Raw genomic sequence first — 20,175 nt, 5'->3', positions numbered from 1 at the left:
TTGTCTGAGGAGACGTTATAGGAGGAGCGAGACTAAGAAAAAGCTTGTCTTGAAGCCTCAGTGCTTCAGATGACTGATTGAAGCCCAGGGGCCCATCCATTACAACTGCCCTTCTACACAGGGTTCACATTAAACGTAAGTTCAGACACAGCACAGAGCCATTTCCCCATTGGCAAGACTGCCCTGGCAGGGGATGGACACACACGTAATATATAAGGGAGGAGTCAAATGCAGGGCACAGAAACTGATCTCAGTCCTAGAAAGAGAAACTCACTCCAAACAAGCACAGCTCTGAATGGTGGCAAAAGGCTGGAGCCCTGCGAAAGGGCGGGGTGAGATACGGTTCTGCTTCCTTGAGCACAAAGCTGGCACCGTTTTCCATGTCTCATTGTGTGTGTCTATGCTGCGGGCTGCTTCTCATCCCTTCATTTGCTCCCTCACTTGCCTCTCGCACCTAGACGAGGGCTGTGACACTTGCCTCCACCACGCAGGCAGATTAAGGTTTCCTGGGGCCCTGGGCCAGGGTGGGGCTGCCCCCTTTCCAACCCTTCTGCCTGCAGCCTCACCCACAGCCCCACCCCTTTCTGCCCCTTCCCTCTGGCTCGACCCTGTTCCACACAGGGTTCCCCCCCCATTGCATCTCCAACCCCTTTTGCTCCTTTCTGTGCCTTCCCCTCCCCTCCCCCCCGCAGCCCCAAGACTGGAAAAGCTCTGTCCCCATGCCATGGCCCCAGGCTGCAGCAGGGACTGAGAGCGCTGCGAGTCCCAGGGCTGCAGTGGGGAGCCGGGGTCTTCCCCTGACAGCCCCCCGCCCATGCTTCTGTGGGGAGCCAGGGTCAGGGCGCTGGGGCTTCTCTCATCCCATGCTGCGGCTTCTGCCAGGATCGGGGCTGCTGGGGGACGTGTGTGTGTGGGGTCCTTGTCCCGCCTGGTGCTGGGTAGCTAATCCGCCACTGCATACAGGAGGCAAAAGAACTAACAGGAAGCCTGTTGTTTGGCTAAGTTAGAAGGTGCGTTCTCACAAGGCCAGCGATTGCTTTCTGAAGGATCCGTCCACCCTTGTGCCTCACCGTCACTTCCACCTCTGCCTTTAACAAACTCAATAATGCCAAGGAGTTTTGCTGTAATGAGTTTGCTTTTCCCACCTGCATTTCTGTCATCCGATGTTATCCAGTTTCCCAATTCCTGTTTTTAAATCTTGGGCTTTTTAATTATTAAAATATTTACCCAAAATAATCCATTTTTGACAGTCTCCAGTCCCTGCTTATAATAATTTTTTTTTTTAAGTTTTCTTAGCAAGCCCATAGGAGGGTGACATGTTTAAAACAATGTTAAAAAATAAAATCAGTTTTACATGGTCTTACATTAAGAGCGGCATGAAAAACAGGTGAGGTTTTATTGAGGGATCTGGGTTGGAATCTGTTACCAGTCCAGCCTGGTTCGCTATACAGCTGCTGTTATATTTACACAAGGAATCACTGGACAAATGCTGAGTAAGACTTTGGAGCTATTGCTCCTGCTCGGAGAGCAAAGTGGTTATTCAGCTCCCCCCCGTGGCACGTCTCAGAGCTTTGTGAAACAGACACTTGATTACAGAGTATAACTGCAGAACAAAGGGCGGCCAGGACCTTGCAGCAAGAATGCATTCACTAGACGTGTGTGTAATAAAACGTGGAATGCGGAATAGCAGCTTCTCTTTCTGCTATCTTACGGACATTTCGGAGCAAACTAACCCAAAGCACACAGCTGATGCTCCTTTATTGCAATTGGCAGAGAAGTTCCATGGCTTAGGGCCTGTCCTCAAAAAGGCCATTCTGCCAGGCACCAATAGTTTTAGCCAGGGGACAATCAATTAGAGCTGCCAGGCTGGAGTAAGAGGCGGGGCTCTGAGATGCCACGGGCGTGGCTCATTGAGGGTGTTCAGGCTAGGGGAAGGATATTAAAATGGAACTGAAATTGAATGGGGAGCCAGTACTGACCAAATGTGATACATGGCATGCTGCCTTCACTTCTCCCCCATCTGCGTCATCCTGCACAGCTTCTGCATGGCTTTCCCTCTCCCCAAAATAGAGCATGCTGCAGCAGTGTGGACAGGAGGAGAGCAAACAGTATTGTTGAAAGGGCAGCATCTCCTTCATAGCTGAACCGTTGTTTCAATGGTTACAGGTATGACAAAACATTCAAGCTGTGCACAACCTTCATTGCCAGATCACCTTGATAAGCCACAGTACCTGCCAGTTTGTAGATAGAAGAACAGGAGGACTTGTGGCACCTTAGAGACTAACAAATTTATTAGAGCATAAGCTTTCGTGGACTATAGCCCACTTCTTCGGATGCATATAGAATGGAACATATATTGAGGAGATATATATACACACATACAGAGAGCATAAACAGGTGGGAGTTGTCTTACCACCTCTGAGAGGCCAATTAATTAAGAGAAAAAAACTTTTGAAGTGATAATCAAGCTAGCCCAGCACAGACAGACAGTTAGATAACAAGTGTGAGAATACTTACAAGGGGAGATAGATTTCAATGTTTGTAATGGCCCAACCATTCCCAGTCCTTATTTAAACCGGAGTTGATTGTGTCTAGTTTGCATATCAATTCTAGCTCAGCAGTTTAGAAACTGCTGAGCTAGAATTGATATGCAAACTAGACACAATCAACTCCGGTTTAAATAAGGACTGGGAATGGTTGGGCCATTACAAACATTGAAATCTATCTCCCCTTGTAAGTATTCTCACACTTGTTATCTAACTGTCTGTCTGTGCTGGGCTAGCTTGATTATCACTTCAAAAGTTTTTTTCTCTTAATTAATTGGCCTCTCAGAGGTGGTAAGACAACTCCCACCTGTTTATGCTCTCTGTATGTGTGTATATATATCTCCTCAATATATGTTCCATTCTATATGCATCCGAAGAAGTGGGCTATAGTCCACGAAAGCTTATGCTCTAATAAATTTGTTAGTCTCTAAGGTGCCACAAGTCCTCCTGTTCTTCTTTTTGCGGATACAGACTAACACGGCTGCTACTCTGAAACCTTTCAGTTTGTAGATGTTTCCCCCCCTTCCTTTTACCATCAATCCATTCCAAATTCAGTTTGGGGCAACATCTTGTCTAGAGGTTCCAATTTTCTTCTAGGAAACTGAATTGTCTGCACCCCATAAGAAAATATAGGAGCTCCATGCTGTGGCATTATAGTCCATCTCACCTCTTCTGGTCTCTAGCTATTTTATTGGCAAACATTCTTGTTTGCCTTTGTAGCAGTAGTTTGCCCTTAATATGTACTCTATTGAAGGAAGGGGATACAAAGAATTCTCTTACTGAATGACAACTAACAAGAAAGAACTCAGAGAAGCATATGTTATCCGCCAGGAACAAAAAAGAGAGAGAGGGTGAAGATATCAACAGGAGTTCCTTTGAACTTTAAAATAGCTTTAGCTAAACTGTTTATTAAAAAGAGAGCAGTAGCAGGGAACTGACGTGTTCCTTCTCCAGCGAACCACAGAACAGCAAAACTCAGCTGGTGTAAATTGGTATAGTGCCAATGAAGTCAACAACAAAGCCCTTTGGTTTCATGCCAATCTAGTTTCTGGTCAATTTCTATAAGTGCTGAGAGAACAGCATGCAACTTACACAAGAAAAGGTTAAAACTTAAGACTCTCAAGCTGATATTGAAACTGATATTATAACAATGAAGTTCAAAGAGATGCTTGCCAGGACTATGCACTGAACAGCAGTCTTACAAGTAGAGGTGCAGAAACCTCTAAACCTTCCAAACCATTGGGAATGAAGGACCAGTCTACAGTTGGGCTGTCCAAAATACTAACCCACACAAGCTGACAGCCTACGAACCCTACTATTGCCCTCCTGGCCCCTGACTTGGCTCTTACTGTAAATGGAGAGGACAAGGATCTGCTCTGATGTGACTGACTGTGCTGGAAGGGAAACAAACATTCCCTGCAATGTTAGATCAAGAGCCACTCTGCACTGGCTTAGAAAAAGCATTTAGAAAGTGTGTTTATAGTTTAGTGCAAAATAATGATTTACTAAATTCAGATTCTGTATAAAAATACTCAACTGCAGAGCACCCGGGTTTCCACCCAATCCTAGTGCAGACAGGATTCAAGTCTCTTCACTCCCTATTTTTGGGACATATTAGAAGGGATATTTCCTAGTACCTAAAACCCATTCTAATGTAATTTCATTCTATTACTAAACATATGGATAACAGTGTCCGCAATAGCAGATCTTTGATTACTAGTTTTCTCATGAAGGTTGCCTGCTTGCCAAGTCTCAGTTCTCACAGCAGCTTATTTCTGAACACCTTGCTTCCAAATTCTGCCTTCGATTCCATGCACACAACCCCCGTGTCCCCAGTTGTCATGCATTAATTAGTGTGTAGATTATAAATCAGTCAGTCACTATTTCTGGTGTATTCTCCGGCACTTTATAGACGCTACTTCATTTAAATCAGTGAGTGGTTGGGTATTTTGTCACCTCTCTCAAGTACTTCTATGCCCCCCTTCATTACCATAATTGCTGAGCACCTCACAGTCTTTAGCCAGCTTCGCAGCACTGCTGTGAGATAGGTAATTCACATAGGCCTTGGCTACACTGGCGGTGTACAGTGCTGCAACTTGCTGCGCTCAGGGGTGTGAAAAAACACCCCCCGCCGAGTGCAGCGAGTGCAGCGCTGTAAAGCGCCAGTGTAATCAGAGCCTGCAGCGCTACATGCTCGCTCGCAGCGCTGCAAGCTATTCCCCTCTGAGAGGTGGAGTACATACAGCGCTGCGAGAACTCTCAGCGCAGCGGCAGCGCTGTGAAGTCCCGAGTGTAGCCAAGGCCATAGTCTAAGGCAGGGGTCAGCAACCTTTCAGAAGTGGTGTGCCGAGTCTTCATTTATTCACTCTAATTTAAGGTTTCACCTGCCAGTAATACATTTTAACGTTTTTAGAAGGTCTCTTTCTATAAGTCTAGAATATTTAACTAAACTAGTGTTGTATGTAAAGTAAATAAGGTTTTTAAAATGTTTAAGAAGCTTCATTTAAAATTAAATTAAAATGCAGAGGCCCCCGGACCCATGGCCAGGACCCGGGCAGTGTGAGTGGCACTGAAAATCAGCTTGTGTGCCGCTTTCGGCACGCGTGCCATAGGTTGCCTACCCCTGGTCTAAGGGCTAGTCTACACTGGCAATGCTACAGCAGCGCTTTACCGTACCCTTGTGGGGTCACGGCGCAGTGCTGGGAGAGAGCTCTCCCAGTGCTCTAAAAAACCCACCTCCACCAGGGGCGCAGCTCCCAGCGCTGGTGCAGTTTACACTAGCGCTTTACAGCGTTGAAACTTGCTGCACTCGGGCTGGGTGGGGGGTTCACACCCAAACCAGAAAATTGCAGCACTGTAAATTGCCAGTGTAGACAAGCCATAAGTCACAATAAATCTGTGGCAGCACAAGGAATTGAATCCAGCTTCCCCTGAGTCACAGAATCATAGAAGATTAGGGTTGGAAGAGACCTCAGGAGGTCATCTAGTCCAACAGTAATCCCCAGGTCATTTTCTGCAGAACTGCCGCTTAGGCAGTCGGTTGCCATCCTGTAGCGGTGCATGGGATTCTTCCTTCCTAAGTGCAGGACTCTGCACTTGTTCTTGTTGAACTTCATCAGATTTCTTTTGTCTCACTCCTCCAATTTGTCTAGGTCACTCTGGACCCTATCCCTACTCTCCAGCGTATCTACCTCTGCCCCCAGCTTAGTGTCATAGAGTTCCAGACTAGTGCCCTAGCCATTGGACTTCTAGTCTTTATAAAGCAGTGCTGGTCAAACTTTTTGGCCCGAGGGCCACATCTTGGTATGGAAATTGTATGGTGGGCCATGAATGCTCATGAAATTGGGGTTGGGGAATGGGGGGGGGCGAGGGCCCTGGCTGGGGATGTGGGCTCTGGGGTAGGGCCAGAAATGAGTTCAGGGTGCAGGAGGCAGCTCCGAGCTGGGGTGCAGGAGAGGGATCAGGGCTGGGGCAGGGGGTTGGGGTATGGGAGGAGGTCAGGGGTGCAGGCTCCAGGCGCCGCTTACCTGAAGCAGCTCCTGGAAGCAGCGGTATGTCCCCCCTCCGGCTCCTACACGGAGGTGGGGCCAGGCGGCTCTGCGCACTGCCCCATCCGCAGGCACCGTCCCTGCAGCTCCCATTAACTGCAGTTCCTGGCCAATGGGACATGCGGGGGTGGCGCTTGGGGCTGGGGCAGCACACGGAGCCCCCTGGCTGCCCCTAAACATAGGAGGCGGAGAGGGGACATGCCGCTGCTTCCAGGAGCCTTGACAGAAGTGCGTAGAACAGCCTCCGACCCCGTTCCCCAGCTGGAGTGCGGGAGCGGGGCAAGCCCCAGACCCCACTTCCCAGTAGGAGCCCGAGGGCCGGTTTAAACTGGCTGGAGGGTGGGATGTGGCCCCAGGGCCGTAGTTTGCTCACCCATTATAAAGGATATCCAGGCCACACTGACCTATTCTCACCAGCTGAGGCTGCAATAATATAGAATAAGTTTATTTATTACACATTATTACTTTGTATTATTATAGCACCTAGAGATGCCAACAGAGATGGGAACCCCATTGGGCTAGGCCCTGTACATATAGATAGAGACAGTCCTACCCTGAACAGTTTACAGATTAAGTAATACACACAACCTCAATCTGTAGTGGGTTCTGTACCCTTATAAACCTCGTACAAGCCCCTGGGCCGGACAAAGCTGCAATATTTGCTTTTTCATATGTTTGTTTGCATTTGCTCACATTTAATCTTTTTAAAAACTACAATAAGTTTGAAGGAAATGTCAATCTCAGCTTTTAAGTGAGCTACAGCTATGATGTACTTTATTACATACTACTATTTTGAGTTGTTAATATCAGAGTAAAATATTTGTGATGCAGACTATCCCACTGCTGGATGGCTAGAGTTTAGAAGAGACCTAGGAGTTTCTTCATATTACCTAGGACTGTGCAGCTTACCTTTTCTCATCTCTTGTGGCAACTGAGAGGGGTGAGTCTCCTCTGAAGAGCTGACAAGAGTGTTGGATACCAGAGATAGTTAGGCAAGCCTGCTCACTCACTGCTTTCATACTTGAAAGGAAATGCCATTTCAGACTTCTCCTCCTACCCACAGGCACAGATATCCTGGTTAATTCCAAGGACTGGTAATCAATCCCTAAGATACTTCCTGAAATTTAAGCAATTTTTTTTTTTCTTAAAAGACACAATCTTTTTAACATGGAGGGAAGGGGAAAGGAGAAAGGCCTAGAGCCAGAAATGTCCAGCAAAGTCAGTTCCATCATGGGATATATACCAGTGCTAACTGTTTTTTGTTAGAGAACATTTACGTCCTTCCAAGACTTATATGGTAAAACAACTAAGTGGACTGGCATACAGGAAATCATTGTTGGCATTCAGTTCCTCTTACATGCGTCTCTGTAGCACTATTAATTCTGTATTATGTTCAATGGATAATGAATATTTTAAGCTATGTTTATCTATTAGAAGTGTGTGTTGCAGCATTCTAAAATTAATTGCAATCCCCCAAAACAACATTATAAGTATATTCTCCATTCCCAGCATTTAGTTTTTGCAGTAAGTAAGTGATCTACCTCTATGTTTTCAAACAGGCAAAAAGACACATTTGTGCTATTGTTTTGACATCAGTGAATTCAGGCTTATGACAGAGGGCTAGCAACTACACTCAGCTTCCCAAGAACCTAGCGGGGAGGGCTAGCTCAGTGGTTTGAGCATTAGCCTGCTAAACCCAGGCTTGTGAGTTCAATCCTTGAGGGGGCCACTTAGGGATCTGAGGCAAAATCAGTACTTGGTCCTGCTAGTGAAGGCAGGGGGCTGGACTCGATGACCTTTCAAGGTCCCTTCCAGTTCTAGGAGATAGGATATCTCCATTTAAAAATAAATAAATAAAAGAGCAGTCACGCCAAAGCTGTTCCACATGTGGCCTAGAAATGGAGTTCTGCTCTGAAAGATGCGTGTAAAAATGGCATTGGGGATTGTGCGTTTGTCTCAAAGTAAAAAGATGTTTTTTCTCCTAAATGCCAGCCCTGCAATCTCAACCTAGAGGCAGAGTAAAGCTGGGTTCTTTCTCTTTCTCATGCCTGCCCGCCCGTATTAAAGTCAAATCAGTCCTTCAGTGATGCCCATACAAACTCATTGTCTTGCTGGGTTGTACAGGTGTAACTGACAGGAAATTAATACACAACTCTGTTGATGGTGCATAAGAAGAAACAGACTCCAGGTCCCACAGCCTTAGCTGTGTTGACTCTGCAGGGCTAACAGGAGTAGAGCGCTTATTTTTGTCACTAAAATGAGCAAGTTTGTTGAGGGAAGGTAGCATTCTGTAGTATCACTTTTCTGAGTAATAACAATTAATCAAGTACAACCAAACATTCAATCTTCCCATCCTCCCATGTTCTGGGGTAACCATTTCTCACTCTATATGCTGGGCATAAGTTAACGGCTTCTGGAAACTAAATAAATAAACAAAAACAATACTAAAGGTTCATCTAAATTGAAAGTTAACTTTTCTTCCTGATCAGATTGGAAGGCAGCCCTCCCAATTGAGTTACCTTCCAAAGTTAATTTTAAAATTTGAGGCGCAGGAGGTTGTATCTTAACATTACCCTCAGCTCATTAAAGAGTTACCATAAGGCAAGTATTTATAAATTCTTTCCATAATCAGGAATGTTTCCAGCTGGCTGAAATCACATAAAAAGAAAGGCAGCACCAGCCACTGCAGAGCTGGGGACAAATCCACGTCCTACTGAAGACAATAAGCAGAGAGTTACTGGGCTCTTGGCTTTCTAGTTCTCACTAGCATCTCATGCTGCTCAACAGGGCGATATGTTCCTCCTTAGTCAACACCTTTGATAGAAGGGATGTTTTTTCAGCAATGCTTTTTAATAGGTGCTTGGTTGACTGATATCCCCATCATCATTTTATTTTAACTTAAGAGGAGCAAGACACACTGATTAGCTACTTAGACTCCTGGTCACTCTACAAAAGCTCCTGGGTATGCTGACTTCAGATTAAACTGATGACATAAGTCATAGAATGGTTTTTGGCTTCAGGTGTAGCATATCCATCGGTGTACTGTCTAATGACTTATACCCTCCTTCGTGAAGGCATTTTAACAAAGCCATTTTCTGGTTCCTCCTCATGAAGTACAGCTCAAGCTTGAGTTCTGAAATGTACTCTTCCCAAACCTATTTCCCTCTGGTAAGGATCTGCCAGTCCTAGAGTGCTTTATGTGCTCTGTCCTTTGCTGATTGGTCTTCACAAATGTCAGCAGGTTAACAATGGCGGCTGGTGTAATTCCAGGAATGCGACTGACTGCTCCGATCTGTAGACAGAAACAGTAACAGATCAACTGGAGAATACCCGAGTCTCTGAAGCCTTCCAATGAGCCTTATTCCAGCCATTGATCTCCAACTCCAGATAGAGACTAGACACCCGTACAAAGAGTCCCTTGGACAGATATGGAAGCATTTTGGTGCTTAGATGGGATTCCATCACTGTTCCATCCCCATCCCTGACCCAGTGCCTCACCGTCTGGGGGCGGTTGGAATCTAGTTTCTCTCGCACTTCCTGGGACAACGATGCATCAATGGCAAAGTAATCTAGGTCCTCCGGCAGCTGGAGAGCTTCATCTCGACGTACTTCCTCCATTTCCTGCTGCTGGCTGGCTACATGGCACTCATAAACAGCTGCAGTGGGAGTTGTGGGGGGGCACAGAGAAAATAATAATAAAGATACAATACATTTACAGCACAGGTGCTCTTGCCCCCAAAACTAGGACTTCTGGGTGGGATTTTCAAAAGTACCTAAGAGAATTAAGCCTCTAACTACCAGGGACTAGGGAGCTTAACACCTGTAGGTGCTTTGGAAAGTTTCACCAACTCAGCTTGCAATGGGAATGAATAAACACAGACAATGCTCCTCTCCCTCGAGGAGAGCCTGGTCCTCTGGGGCAGCTTGCAAGCCACTGGTGGAGTGGTATGGTGGGAAAAAACAGGACAGAATGAACAATGAGACAATTTCTCTTGCATCCCAAGAGTAGGAGAATAGGGGCCTCTCCAGGAGAGGGTTGGGGGCCAGAGATGAATGGGTCTATGCTCTGGTGACAATAATTCTTTCCCCACTCAAGTCCATGCAGAGATGACTGGGGTTTCTGCTCTGTGCTCCTTCACCACTGAATGAGCTCTAAAGTCATTGAGCAGATCTGGTTACAGAGGACTAGCAGACTCCTATACCTTCTATTTTCAGCCTCTCTGCCAGTTCTCTCCATTCAGCAAACTTTCTCAGGGGCTCTGGGATAGCTCTTGCCAAATGCTCCATGGTGACCTCTGGATATTGAAGGATGTCAAGGGCACTGTGAAAACAAGAACATGGTAGCAAGGCCAGCGAATTACCCAGAACAGGTTAACAGCTGTTCCTAGTGAGATCCGCTGAATTTAGCTTTGGCAAGGTCAGTTCAGAGATGAATGATCACAGAACCTATCCCCTTTTGCTGCCACCACCAGATGAGTAAGGGAGAGCAGGTCTTTGTTGAGAGGAGGGCACATTTGGGTAGGCAAATAGGGAGAAGGTGGCTAGATAATGGCATCTGAGGAACCTTGAAACTGGAAAGTACCTCGCAAGGGAGTTTTCAGGTATTGACCTGTAAAACAACAAAAGGGAAGGTAAAGAGAGGGGAGACGAGGAGAGATGGAGAGACTAGGGCCACCGTGACCAAGAACTGCTACCATCTGGCCTAGCTGAAATGAGTTGGTGGTCTCAGTCTAGTTCCTAGGCCCACATTGTCCAACTATCACCTCCCTTGTCAGCAGTCTCAGTAGAGGCTCCAAGGGCTGACCAGTGCTAAAGAGTGGAGTGCCTTCACATAACCAGGGAGACAGTCGCTCCAGCACAGGGCTGAGGCACATTGCATAGAAAGTGCTACTTTGCCGCAGCCAGTGGCTAAAGACAGGCTGTCCGTCTGCCACTACACCACCTCCCAGAATTAGATTTACTAACTGAGTTTTAGAAAACAGAGGAGAGAAAAGCAAAGACCTCTTCTGCAGAAGTACACACTGGACAGACAAGAAAGGATCAGCTGTAGCCTTTACCTGGCAAGGGAGCTTCGACTGGTGCTTATGGAAGCCTCTGGAATCAGCCTGGCCCATTTGGTGGCGGCGAACTGAAGAGATTTTAGCACTGCTATTGCCTCCTCTAAAGTAACCTTCATCTGAGATGTCTGTGCATATCGCTGTTGGGACACACAGCCAGCTTCCTCAAAACCTTCATAGAGAGAGTGTGTGTGAGCGAGAGAAGGTGCACAGACAGGGCTGTGAACATCACCAGGAGAAGCAACTGCCTACCTCGGAGGGTGAGCCTGCTGTCTGCGTTGTCGGGCCGTAGAGACATGCGGAATTCCACTCGGCTGGTGAACATGCGGTATGGTTCGTTGGTGCCCAGGGTGGTGAGGTCATCAATCAAGACTCCGATGTAGCCCTCTGTGCGGCTAATGATAAAAGGGGGCTTGCCACTGACACGCAGGCCAGCGTTGATCCCAGCGATCACTCCCTGCCAGAGAGCAAAATGGTCACAGGAGCTGCTGCGAAGCCAGCACAATGGTGCTTCCCTGATCCACACATGTGGCCAAATATAAGCCACTAGATCTGTGTAGCACACTCCGTGTCACATGAGGTGTGTGACGGTCTGTGATGCTTTAACAGCCCTAGTGGTTTTATTCCCACACTGGGAAAAAAGAGGCTCTCCACATCCCTTCCAGAGCTCTGAGGATCCCCTCCTTCTTCTCCCCCAACTGAAAGCAGTGTGTCATAGTGACTATCTTTCAACCTGAATGCTAGGCCAGACTGCTTGAAACTAGTCATCATTGTTACTTAATCAATTCAGAGGGGCTAGCTGGTGAGCGATGCTATCCTACCTGTCTGTATGTCTGTCTGTCTGTCCCCTGAGAAGAATTCTTTTTCTGCAGATCTTCCAGATTAGTTAGTCCTTGCTACCAATAATCACACCTGGCACCAGGGGACATTAGGATTCCTTGGTATTTTTAAAAACTAAGTTGTAGGAAAGCTGTTCCTGAGAATAGCAGGGCCTTTACTACTGAATGCTCTGACGGCCATGTGCACATAATCCCAGATCATATCCACAACTCAGGCAGTGCCCAGCTGGGAACAGCACTGGGATCATGTGCAGGAGGAAGAAGAGCGACAAGGCAGCCACTGTCTGACACAGTAATATATGGTTTGCAGTGCTGTTCAGTACCACCTAGATTGTTTTGTTTTTTTAATGTCAGTGCTTCTCCACTCATAGTCCAGTGCTGCAGTTGCTGATTGGGGTTAGAGTTCTAAGACATCGTCAGTCAATGTAACCATTGGAGACTTTTCACATGTGCTTCCAGTCATGCCCATCAGGAGTGCAGTCTCCACACTGCCCATTTGGCGGTGTCTACACTAACTAATATTTTTATTTATTTATTTATTTATTTAATATTATTTATTTAAATTAACAGACTTTGTAGCTGTAATGCATCACTGATGCGACTCCAGCAGTGGTAATCAAGGTTGCAGGCAGGATGCAGGCAAGCTGTGAGTAGTGTTGGATGACACAGTGGCAAAGCTGTTCTCTGTCTGCACTACACTGTTACTGCTATTGGGGGCTGCACTGGAGGTGAATTACATCTACCAGGCTTGCTAGTTCAGAGAAGGCCTTTCAGGTTATATCCATTCCCCTTCTGAGTGTGGAACATGCACTCCCAGATCTACTCACCTGGGCTGCAGCTTCTTCATAGCCCGTGGTGCCATTTATCTGTCCTGCAAAGAAGAGTCGCTGAACAAGACGGGACTCAAGGGAAGCACTGAGCTGACGGGGGTCCAGAAAGTCATACTGAACCCCATAGCCTATTACAAGCAAACCAGACAGACAAAAATCAGTCATCCATCAGGGGAAGAAATTCAAACACCCCTGCCTCATTCCACAGAATAAAGGTGTCAGAATTCCCACTGACAGCTCAGCATGATACAACACCCCCCCACCCACAAGTGCAACGGCATGTAGGTTTTTTCACACCCTCAGCCTCCGGGTACAATAGGGGTCATATTTCCAGATGCCTTTGCAATGTAGATGGAATGTAGACTCCCCTCCACCCCCTTCAATGGAAAGCTGGTCTGGAAAGGGCCAGCTCACACTGGTTGGAGTGATCTGGTCCTCACTCACCTGGCTGCACCATCTTGGCTTTCTCCAAGCCTGGGATGCACGCAATCACCTGCTCCTGGAGCTCCGGCGGCAGAGTCATTGACATCCCTTGGGGGTAGATGATGTTGGAATCCAGACCCTCAGGCTCCAGCCACAGCTGATGAATGCGGTTTGGAAAGCGCAGAACTTTGGATTCAAGCGAGGGACAGTATCTGCAACAGGGAATATCCATCAGAACAAGAGTGCTGACCTGGAGAGAAGCAATCTCTGACAACAGCCCTCCTAGAAGCTATAAAAGGGAGACCCAGAGGGCTTCAGATGCGCAGTCAGATCACTACACACAGATCTCTCCAGGATGCCCATACTCACCGGGGCCCTCTTGTTGTCTCCCGTACATGGTTGTTCAGGTGAAGGTTATCGTGGATGATTTGCTCCACTTTGGCATTGGTGAGAGTTTGGTAGCACGAGAGCTGATCTTCTGGCTGACAGAGGTCAAGAATCACTTGGATTTAATCCAACAATAATACTTTGCACTTATTTAGCACTTTTTATCTAAAGATCTCAAAAGGTTCTACAAACATTATCTAACATTCATAATAGCACTGAAAGGGGGGTAGTGTTGTCATCCCCACTGCACAGATGTTCAGTGATGTTAAATAACAAGCTGAAGAGTGAGTCAGTGGCAGAGAGTAGTAAAACCTTGGGAGCCTTGAAACCATGTTCTCTGCTCTAATCAATACACTATCCACCCAATTACAGCACAGATATCCCAAGGAAGGTGATAGATATGGGGTGGTGGTTCGTGGCCTTAGCCTTCCTAGCTAATTCAGAGAAGCTGAATTCTGAGCCATCAAGGTGAGGTAACTCGATACCCTCTGATTGCATGGGTCAAACACTGACAAGACCACTTCCTCAGCCAGCAGACCCCACCCACACACTGCCTTGATGGTACTGATCACAGCAATATAGGGATCACTGAGAGCACTCTCCCAGCTCACCCCAACTGCATGTGTATTGTCAGCATTCAATCCCACCTTGATCCACACAGCCTCACTGAGGAAGCTGAATGGCACAGGAGGGTTGTCAGCCGTGTGTCTCTGCAGAACGCTGAAGTCAATAGAGTCTTTGGCCAGTCGAGGTGGGGTCCCAGTCTTCAGCCTTCCCACAGCAAATCCCAGTTTCTCCAAGGTCTGAGCCAGCCCAATGGAGGGCTGATCCCCTAATCGCCCAGCGGGATGCATCTTTAATCCGATGAAGACCATCCCCCTCAGAAACGTGCCTGTAGTCAGGATGACACTCCCAGCGTGGACTCTGCTTCCATCCCCTGGAATACAATCATGTTTCTGGTGCTGTTATCTAGCACCAGCCCACATTCTCCACTGAATTTCCGTGTGCCTCTTGTCAATACAGAGAAAACTAATGGAGACAAAACCAGGTGCAATTTAACCTTCCCAGTACTCTGTCTCATCCTCATCTGAGGGGACAAGAGTGAGTGCCAGTGACCAGAGCAAAGCCCAATTGTTACCCGAAATTGGGCCAGCTAGTAAGCTTAGGGAGGACTAATGACCCACCAGAGTTTGGCAGAAAGCAGCACGTTTATTATACTGATAGCTAAGCTCAAAGGAAGGGGGAGTGGTTACACTCACACTCGCATACTCACGCTCCCAGGACAGGCACGGCACTGGAGATGTCAGGATCCTTGAAGATAAGTGCCCCACAGTGCAACGGTGGACGGTGCGACTGAGAGAAGTCTTCCCGAGGCATAATGAAATGCAACGCAGTGAACCACTGGCCAGGCGGTCCCGGGCGAAGGGCCTTCACGGGAGGTACAACCTTGTGAGTGCCTCCTTGAGCACATGGCCCCTTCCCCTTTTAAGGACCTGCTTCTCATGGCCTGAGACTAGAGATGACTTGGCCGCATCTGGTTGGTCACACTCAACCTCGGGCAGTGTCCATGCACTGGGTGTGTGATCGCTGCCTAATCAGAGTCCCAGACACCTTATCTACCTGGAAGCTCTTCTGATCTTCCAGGTGTTCAACCAGCCCATTCATCCCACAAACATTCCAGGAGGGAGGGGGAGGGGGAAAGCCACTTCACAGGTATTCAGAGAGGAAGAGGAGACAAAAAAAAAGGGGGGGCGGGGAAAGGGAAGTATAACATATAACAAAATACTCAACAGTATTTTGAGTATACAGGTTATACAGAGCATAGTTATACAGAGCATATAGATCACTGCCGCTCCTACAACACAATACGTTGCGGACCCACATTTCAATGACGTGTGACAATGAAATGAAAGAGACCCTTTCCTTCCCCACCAAGAACTAATGACAGAGACAGCTGGAGGGTCCTTGAGTGTTTAGAATTTCTTTTTGATAGGAAGAATTAAGATTTTATCTACAGATTTTAGGTCCTCATCAGTAAAGTGACAGAAGAAACACAAGAACTTACAAACATGAAACAGTTAAAGTAAAAGGCCTCATCAGTGCAAAGCTGCTTATTTTCGTGTTACTATAGGGAAAGGTGTTGGTCTGGCAGCAATGGTGTCTGAAGTTCTTCTACTGAGATAGGATGACAACCAGATAACCACAAAATAAGCATTACGAACAATTTCTTCTACACTTCTCTCATGCCTGATGGCTACCCTGAAAAGCCCACTTCTAGGGACAAGTTCCATGCAGTTCTCCATCTTCATGAGACTGTCAGCAAGGGAGTCAGTTGGTGCTACGTGTGATGGTGATGGCTGTAATGTGGATAACACTCACTAGAAACTGTACTAAGAAAAATATACTCTTTTTCACAAGTCAAACACTAGTTAGACGGAAAGGAGTTTGTATTCGGCACACCTGATTAACCCAACAAAAATCTTCTCATATAGCCTCGGACATATTCTGAACGACTGGTCTAGAGATAAACCTTTGCAAATCTGTTCCCCAAATCACCTAGTTCTCACACCCGCCACAGTGACAGCTGGTTTGTTTCGCACATACTCAACCTAAAGCAGATTAACGAAAGACTCCTTATCCTTTTACCAGTCCCGACTTCGAGCACAAGTCAGCTTGAGGAATCAGACATGTTTACTCTCATGGTCCCACTTAGGACCAAGACATAACCAACCCAGTGAAGCACATTGAGCTTCCAGTACGTACCTAGAATGACTCCACTGACTTGGCATTTCCCAGGACGGTCTGGCTCTGGTTCCATCAGGAGAAGATCCTCCACAGATGCCTCATGAACAGTCAGCAGTGGAGTGTTAAGGATTTCTTTCTGCCACGAAAAAAGGAAGTATTGAGTGTCCATACATCACTAAGATGGGCCTACCGTCCCCTCAAAATAATATCTCAGAACCTCTTCCCCAAAACATTCAGCAACAGCCTCCCTCCTGCATACACAGAGCTTCCTTTCCTTCACCCCATTGCTTTCCCACTCTGTCATCAGGTCATTTCACTGTACTTGTGATCCAACTCGCTGTCCAGGACATCCAATTACTGCACTGTTTGGGATTTATTAAATGGAAATGAAGGACTAATAGATTTTAAGTCCAGAAGAAACAATTAGATCATCTATTCAGATCTCCTGTACAACACAGGTCATACATTTTTTAGCCAGTTACCTTGCATTGAGCTCAATAACTTGTGTTTGACAAAAGTATCTTGCAGAAAGGCTTCCAGTCTCGAAGACTTAAGAGATGGAGAACCCATCATTTCCCATTCCCTAGTGGTTAATCACGTTCACTGTTAAAAAACTGTGCCTTATTTCCAATTTGAATTTGTCTGGTTTCAGTTTCCAGCCATTGATTCTTGTCATGTCTTTCCCAGCTAGATTAAAGAGCCATTTAGTACCTAGTATTTTCTCCCCACAAAGCTACTTGTACACCATAATTAAGTCGCCTCTAGATTTATTTTTTTTATAAGCTAAACAAACTGAGCTCTTTCAGTCTCACATTGTAAGACACGGTTTCCAGCCTCAAATTAGTTTTGTCTTTTCTCTGCACCCTCTCAATTTTTCAACATCCTTTAAAAAATGTGGACACCAGAACCATAGTGGGTTATTTGTTTCTCTAATTAGACCCAAGTTTTACTTCTCTCCCATTTCCCTTGACCCAGTCAAAAATTTCCCCGTCCCATTTTGCCCCATTACTTCTCTTCTCCCCCGCCATGTCATTCTCACCTGCATGTTTTCTTTATAGAGTTTCCTATCAATCTGGGCTCGGAGACCCCACACAGCAGGCCCCTTACGCCGGTTTAGCACCTTGTAATGAACTCCAGACTGATCACAGATCCGAGCGCACAGCCCGTCCAGGGCATCTACCTCTCTCATGAGATGCCCCTTTCCAATGCCACCGAAGGAAGGGTTACATGACATTTGCCCTAGATAAAACACAAGAGAGCCTTTTATCATCAGCTAATGGCAGCCTTACATTTTCTGAACCCTAGCATTTATTACTACTGTTTAACAAGAAGGTAGCTCAAGGCCACAATATCAGAACTGGCCATTAGACCAGGGATCTTGGCTCCTAGCCTCATACTCATTCTATACGTCTATGCTGCTTCTGAGACATCACAGAAACTACTAAAAGGTTAGTTACATATCGCTGTGTGGCCACAGAATCCACTGGGTTCTGCCACACATGCAAAGCTGCTAGGGGAAACGGACTGTGTGCGCCACAAGTATGGCGGTGAAGCTCAGCTGTTTCTCATATACATCATAGAAAGACAATGTAGTCACTGAAGCTTCAAGCCAAGGACAGTGTTTCAATGACAGCTAGCTAGTTAGACACTCAACCTGAGCTCTGGTCTACACTACAGATTTACATTGGTATGACTGTGTCGCTCAGGGGTGTGAAAAATCCACACCCCATGTGCAACGTTTGTTATACCAACCCCTCCCCCCCGCCCGACTGGTGTAGACAGCGCTGTCAGCAGAAAGCTTCTCTTGTTGATATAGCTGCCACCTCTTGGGGAGGTAAATTAAACTACACCGATGGTAGAGCTCTCTTCAGTCAGAGTAAGAGCGTCTTCATATTAGCATTACAGGAGCACAGCTGCATCAGTGCAGAGTTTTAAGTGTAGACCTGCCTGCTCCTAAGACAGAAGTAATTCTAGTTGAGTGAAGGACATAAGAGGGACATCTCAGAGCAAGGAGAGGCATCGACCTTTTGTGATTATGGCCACATCTACGTTATGGGTGCTACAGCACTGTAGCTATGCCATTATAGCAGTATAGAGTAGATACATCCTAGAGACTGATGAAAGGGTTTTTTCCAGTGCTTTACGAACTCCACCTCCCAAGCAGTGGTAGCTAGTTTTTGGAAGCATTCTTCCTTCCACCTTGGAGCGTCTGGGGGAAAGGGCGAGGGGGGCATAGATCAGCCTCGGGGTGTGAATTTTCCACCCCCAAGCGATGCAGCTATGTCGATCTAAGTTTTACGTGTAAATAGGGCCGGCTCTAGGATTTTTGCCACCCAAAGCAAACACAATTTTGGCCGCCCCCACCCGTTCTATAATTATCCCACCCCCGGCCCCGCCTCAACTCCACCCCTTCTCCAAATCCCCAGCCCTGCCTCCTCCCCCCAGGCTCTCAAGCCTAGGAGGGAGGGGGAGAAGCGGCGCCCGCGCCGCGGCCACTCGGAGTCTCCCCCCCCCAGGTTTGAGAGCCCGGGAGGGAGGGGGAGACTCCGAGTGGCCGCAGCGCAGGCGCCGCTTCTCCCCCTCCCTCCCAGGCTCTCAAGACTGGGAGGGAGAGGGAGCAGCGGCGCGAAACGGCCGCTCGGGTTTGAGAACCTGGGAGGGAGGGCGAGTAGCGGCGCGCGAATCAGCTGTTTCGCACGCCGTGGCAGCAGCAGCGGAGGTGAGCTAGGGCAGCCGGGGCACATTTTTAGGGGCGGCATTCTGGCGCTGGCTATGCCGCCACTAAAAATGTGCCGCCCCAAGCACCAGCTTGTTTTGCTGGTGCCTAGAGCCGGCCCTGCGTGTAAACCAGGCCTAGGGCTTGTAATGGACGAGTCCGGCTGGACCCTAGATGTGCCCAGCTGTCCCACAGCACCGGTGGCCAGGAATGCTCTCCCCGGCTCGGTGGCTGTGACCCTTTAGGCGCCCTACGATCAGTCGGGGGCTGCGAGTCTCTGCGCCGGGCGCTACCCGCGAGCCCACACGACGCACAGAGGTGGGCACAGCGCAGCGGGAGCGGCTGACGGGCTCCGGAGGACGCGGTTACCGATGGTGTCGGCCTTGTGCGTGACGAGCAGCGTCCGGACCCCGCTCCGAGCCGCCGCTGCCGCCGCCTCGGTCCCGGCGTGGCCCCCGCCGATAACGAGGACATCCCAGCGAGGCGCGGTGCTGTCGCTCCCCGCGCGCCGGCGCCAGGGCATCGGGGCGGACGGCAGCGCGCGGCGGCGGCGGAGCAGGAACATGGGGGCGGTTCTGAGACCTCGGGGGCTTCCCCGCTGTCACGTCGCGGGTGGGAGGCGGCGGGGCCCGGGGTCAGCGGAAGAATGAACCGCGGACCCGGCATTCCACGCGCCCCCTGGTCGCCGCCATGTCTGCGGTCTCCTGACCCCGCCCCTGGAAGGTCGCCGACAACGAGAGGGCGGAGCACGAAGTCAGCACCATCGCGGCGACCGAGGCGCAGCAAGCGCGTCCCGTCTGCACTGGAGGACTGAGGGGATAGGCACCGCGGAATTTCCGAGGCTGCGAGTCACGTGCCCGGCCCCGCCTGCGTGCGGCCCCGGGGAGGGAGAAGAGCCGAGCCCCGCCCCTTTCACGCAGTGGCTGCCCTGCTGGCCGTGAGTGACGTCAGTGGCTGGTGTTTGTCGCTGGCCCGTCACGATTTCCCAGTCTGAGGCCCAGGGGTAGCTCATTGGGGGCGGTGGTTAGCCTGCCGCGCCTCGTCTCCTACCCCCGGAGGAGCAATGGAGCTGCGATGGCGGGGG

General features: G+C 48.4%; 1 protein-coding gene across 2 annotated transcripts; it reads right to left on the bottom strand.

The window, feature by feature from the left end:
- Positions 1-6,523: 6,523 nt before the first annotated feature.
- On the bottom strand, positions 6,524-19,793 carry MTO1 (mitochondrial tRNA translation optimization 1). 2 transcript variants are annotated; one of them, XM_008170797.4, is made up of 12 exons: positions 19,461-19,793; positions 17,415-17,614; positions 16,394-16,511; positions 14,278-14,567; positions 13,613-13,725; positions 13,265-13,455; positions 12,818-12,948; positions 11,404-11,608; positions 11,152-11,323; positions 10,297-10,415; positions 9,593-9,750; positions 6,524-9,386 (listed from the first exon to the last, which is right to left on the bottom strand). In XM_008170797.4, the coding sequence occupies exons 1-12, from the start codon at positions 19,654-19,656 to the stop codon at positions 9,201-9,203; spliced, it is 2,079 nt and encodes a 692-aa protein (XP_008169019.2). In that variant the 5' UTR covers positions 19,657-19,793; the 3' UTR covers positions 6,524-9,200. The 2 variants fall into 2 exon arrangements, with proteins under 2 accessions (XP_008169019.2, XP_065444090.1); XM_065588018.1 differs by lacking the exons at positions 6,524-9,386; positions 9,593-9,750; positions 10,297-10,415 and adding an exon at positions 10,488-10,703.
- Between the last annotated feature and the right edge of the window lie 382 nt (positions 19,794-20,175).

The sequence above is a fragment of the Chrysemys picta genome, chromosome 3 (genome assembly GCF_011386835.1).
Source record: "Chrysemys picta bellii isolate R12L10 chromosome 3, ASM1138683v2, whole genome shotgun sequence".
NCBI lineage: Eukaryota > Metazoa > Chordata > Testudines > Emydidae > Chrysemys > Chrysemys picta.
The sequence above is the reverse complement of the archived record's forward strand: the minus strand, read 5'-3'. Positions and strand labels throughout refer to the sequence as shown.

Coding starts and splice junctions, on each gene's coding strand:
- MTO1 (XM_008170797.4), bottom strand. CDS start 19,656: ATGTTCCTGCTCCGCCGCCGCCGCGCGCTGCCGTCCGCCCCGATGCCC. Junction 13,456..13,612: donor GAGACAACAAGAGGGCCCCG/GTGAGTATGGGC, acceptor TCCCTGTTGCAG/ATACTGTCCCTCGCTTGAAT. Junction 11,609..12,817: donor ATGAAGAAGCTGCAGCCCAG/GTGAGTAGATCT, acceptor GCTCTCTGGCAG/GGAGTGATCGCTGGGATCAA.